This window comes from Triticum urartu, chromosome 4A (assembly GCF_056163025.1).
Source record: "Triticum urartu cultivar PI428250 chromosome 4A, HENAU_Tu73, whole genome shotgun sequence".
Classification (NCBI taxonomy): Eukaryota; Viridiplantae; Streptophyta; class Magnoliopsida; order Poales; family Poaceae; genus Triticum; species Triticum urartu.
This window is the reverse complement of record NC_141876.1, coordinates 570,890,635-570,893,981: the sequence shown is the minus strand read 5'-3', so window position 1 is coordinate 570,893,981 and position 3,347 is coordinate 570,890,635. Positions and strand designations below refer to the sequence as shown.

General features: G+C 46.5%; 1 protein-coding gene across 1 annotated transcript; it reads right to left on the bottom strand.

Annotated features, from left to right (window-relative positions):
- Positions 1-313: 313 nt before the first annotated feature.
- Positions 314-2,855, bottom strand: LOC147976721 (GEM-like protein 1). The gene is made up of 4 exons (XM_087519001.1): positions 2,486-2,855; positions 2,282-2,383; positions 1,267-1,538; positions 314-672 (listed from the first exon to the last, which is right to left on the bottom strand). Exons 1-4 carry the CDS (start codon positions 2,703-2,705, stop codon positions 484-486), a joined length of 783 nt encoding a protein of 260 aa, XP_087375127.1. The 5' UTR covers positions 2,706-2,855; the 3' UTR covers positions 314-483.
- Between the last annotated feature and the right edge of the window lie 492 nt (positions 2,856-3,347).

The following is a 3,347-nucleotide window of genomic DNA, read 5'->3' as shown; positions in this document are numbered from 1 at the left end:
TCAGGCTAACCTCAGAACAGCTTGGTCTACTGGTATTGCAGGAAGCAAAACGAAATTCAACCAAAGACAGAAGATAACAAAGACCAAACATGACAGGATGGATATCAATCCAAAGATCGAACGAGTGGTTCAAGATGATATGCACCGCAGCAAATGTCGCCAATCCGACTACAAATGATAGTGCTGTGGAGTGCATCTTTCACTGCATTTCACCTGCAATCAGCCTACTTTGTACCACAAGCATACAACCTCAGAACGGACTGCTCTTGCAGGAAGCAAAATGAAAATTCAATCGTAGACATCAGAAAACACATTGAACGAACATGACAGGATGGATATGATGCCACAGATCGAAAAACCAGTTCAAAGTGACACGAATCGCAACAAACGACAACACCTATCAAACTACACACAGGCAACTCCCAGTTCGTCGACACACAAAGTATACCACAACTGTATGCTAGTCCAAACCTATAGACATCACTAAGCTTGCAAAATACGGGCCTCCTGGAGTGCTTCCTGCAGGTGCTTTACAGCACTGTCATAGTACACAAAGCCCATGAACCAAAACTCGTGATTATCAATCGAGACCACCTGGATGTATTTCTCAGCTGCGTTTGTTCTGCTCGTTGAAGGATTAACGGACCTCAGCTGGGCTAGCGGGATGGCAACCTATTGTCCACAACACAGAGAACAGTGTTAAATTACACAATTAAGCAATTTACAGAATAGCTTCTATAACTAGAACGTTTGCAAGTCACCGACTAATATCAGCAAATGTCATTGCTAATATATGGTTCTGTGTGCATCGGTGAACACAGTGCTCAGGCCAAAAAGAATGAACATGATCGATTCCATGAAGCATAGACAAAAGCAAACCAGATTAAACGATGCATCAGCATTACTTTGCACACATAACATGACAATAATAATAAGATCCTGTTCATTCCATATTACTCCCTCCATTCCTAAATACAAGTCTTTTTAGAAATTCCAATATGGACTACATACAGAGCAAAACTACACTCTAAAATAGCTCTATATACATCCGTATGTAGTTTGTATTGAAATCTCTAAAAAAAACTTATATTTCGAAACGGAGGGAGTAGTTAGCATGTTTTCTTTCAATTAAAAGAGCTCAGCTCCTGATTTAGATGAAATTAATTATCGATATTATTATATACCAAAAAACACATTTAGCATCATTTACAATTAGTTGAGAAGAATTAATTACTTCCTAGACAATATGTGAATAACATGAAGTACCTTGTAATAGCTCCACTCATTTTTGTCCCCAACCTTGTAGGCAAGTGGGTTATCACTACAGAAGGCCAACTTTACATTGGACAGGTAGAGCACACCCATAACAGGACCAGCAGAGGTTGACAGATAACATGCGAAAGGCTTCTTGAGTTTTTCTTCAGGGAGGACATCAAACGTTTGATGGAAGATTTTCTCATATCCACCTTCTGCTATGACTTTGGTGATCTGGGAGACCCTGCCCATTGCTGCATCAGCAATACTTGGTCCAGTTTTCACTGTTACAAGGCATATAAGAATATGTTTAACATCTCGTACTGTCACAAGACAATAGTAATTGCTTCTATATTCTATCATGTCATACTGAGAGCTCTACACTATGATAGTCTACTCAACAAAGCAAGCACACCACAAGAATGTGACAGATAACTAATGTGTCTGAATGATAAGGGATAGGTGACACTTTCGGTGCAAAAGCTATCTGAATTCATGTGCACTGTTCATCACAGAGATTTAAATACAATTTAGAACATGGGAAAACATTGGCACAATTTACCTAATATTCACTATGCATAATGCAACCAAACAACTGATGCCAAGTCTCTCTTATGCTCATCTGCACCACAATCAACCCAATCACATAAAGCTAAAAAGACAGAGCACAAATCATATTCTATCACCATCAGCCTAGTTCAAACATGCAGACATGGACAATACATCCAATAAGCTAGTACTCCCAACTGAAGAGCAGCTTTAATTCAGTATATGCAATGCCCACCAAAATCCCAACAGAAGCACTAACGAAATCCAGTGGAACATGAATAAACTATAAACTAGTCTAGGTATACCGGTCCAACAATCCCACCAACATAATTCTGCGGTGCTAACCAGCAAAGCAATTCATCCTGCTGAACTCTAAACTACTTCAGTTCAAAAGCATAGCACGCACGAAACAACAGAGCATTAACAATTCGATCTAAACCGGAACCACACAGCAGAAAGCTCGAGAATCGAATCTCACGGTGCTGCCAGAAGTTGCCGGCGGTGTTCTCCGTCTTGCGGGCGGCCTCGCCGAACCTCTTGCCCATCTTCCCCAGCACGTCCTTCACCGAGTCCATGGTGTCTGCAGAGACACGACGGCGCCACGAAATCGTGAGATAAGAAAAGGGGGTGATGCGAACCCTTCCGGCAATCGGAAGCAAGCGGGGCCAGATTTGGGACTCACTCTTGGGAGGCGGCACGGAGCCGGCGGCGGGGCCGGAGACGTAGGGGTTGCCGGAGGCGGGCGGCGCGGAGTAGGACGCGGCGGCGTGGTACGGGGGAGGGGGCGGCGGGGCCAGGTCCTCCGGCGAGAGCCTCGGGTACGTCGCCTGCTCCGAGGGAGCGGGCGCCGGGACGTAGTCCGCTCCGGCGGAGGCGGCGGCGGCGGCGGGGGGAGGATGCATGTCGCCGGCGGGGAGGTGGGGTGGGCGTCGGCGGGTGGGTACTGGCAGGCGGCCGTTGGTCTCGCTTGGCGTACGATTTGCTTGCCTGGACGGGACCTAATGCCGCGTGTGGTCTGCGGCCTTTTCCCTTTTCTCTTTTTCTCTCGTTGATTTTAACGAGGAGCGGTCCATATATATAAATCTTCAGAAACCACGGTCACGGTGACGTCATCTCTTAGCGGTCTCTTCGATCTGGAAGCTCCCGAAAATGCTTAGCCACGAAGGCGTGTAGCCGTTGGGCCTCGCCGTGGCGTGGCAGCGACAATATCCGCGCTGATATGGTACGGCGGGTGAATTGTCAAACCTGGAACGCTGGGAGTACGCGTGTGCGTCTGAGGTCCAGTCGTGCGTGCCGTACTCCCCCCGGTGCACGCGTTAATGTCGAGAGGCCCAGCATGTTGGATGTCTGTCCTGGAGTTGCAGCCGAGATCCGATCTGAACCAAAGCGTTGTTGCCTCGTACCGCAACCGGCAACGGGTTACTTCGTCCGAGAGAAAATTGCACAAGCCACCTATTTTTGATGCTAGTGTTACAGATTTGTTGCACAAAAACATCATATATTCGGTAATTCGTTGCAACTAGGTCTAATCCATCGTTTACGTG

Bases quoted from the DNA above. Each gene is read 5' to 3' on its own strand.
- LOC147976721 (XM_087519001.1), bottom strand. From the start codon at position 2,705: ATGCATCCTCCCCCCGCCGCCGCCGCCGCCTCCGCCGGAGCGGACTAC. The intron at 2,384-2,485 runs GTGAGTCCCAAA...GTGTCTCTGCAG, and splicing joins CTCCGTGCCGCCTCCCAAGA to ACACCATGGACTCGGTGAAG. The intron at 1,539-2,281 runs GTGAGATTCGAT...GCCTTGTAACAG, and splicing joins CGGCAACTTCTGGCAGCACC to TGAAAACTGGACCAAGTATT.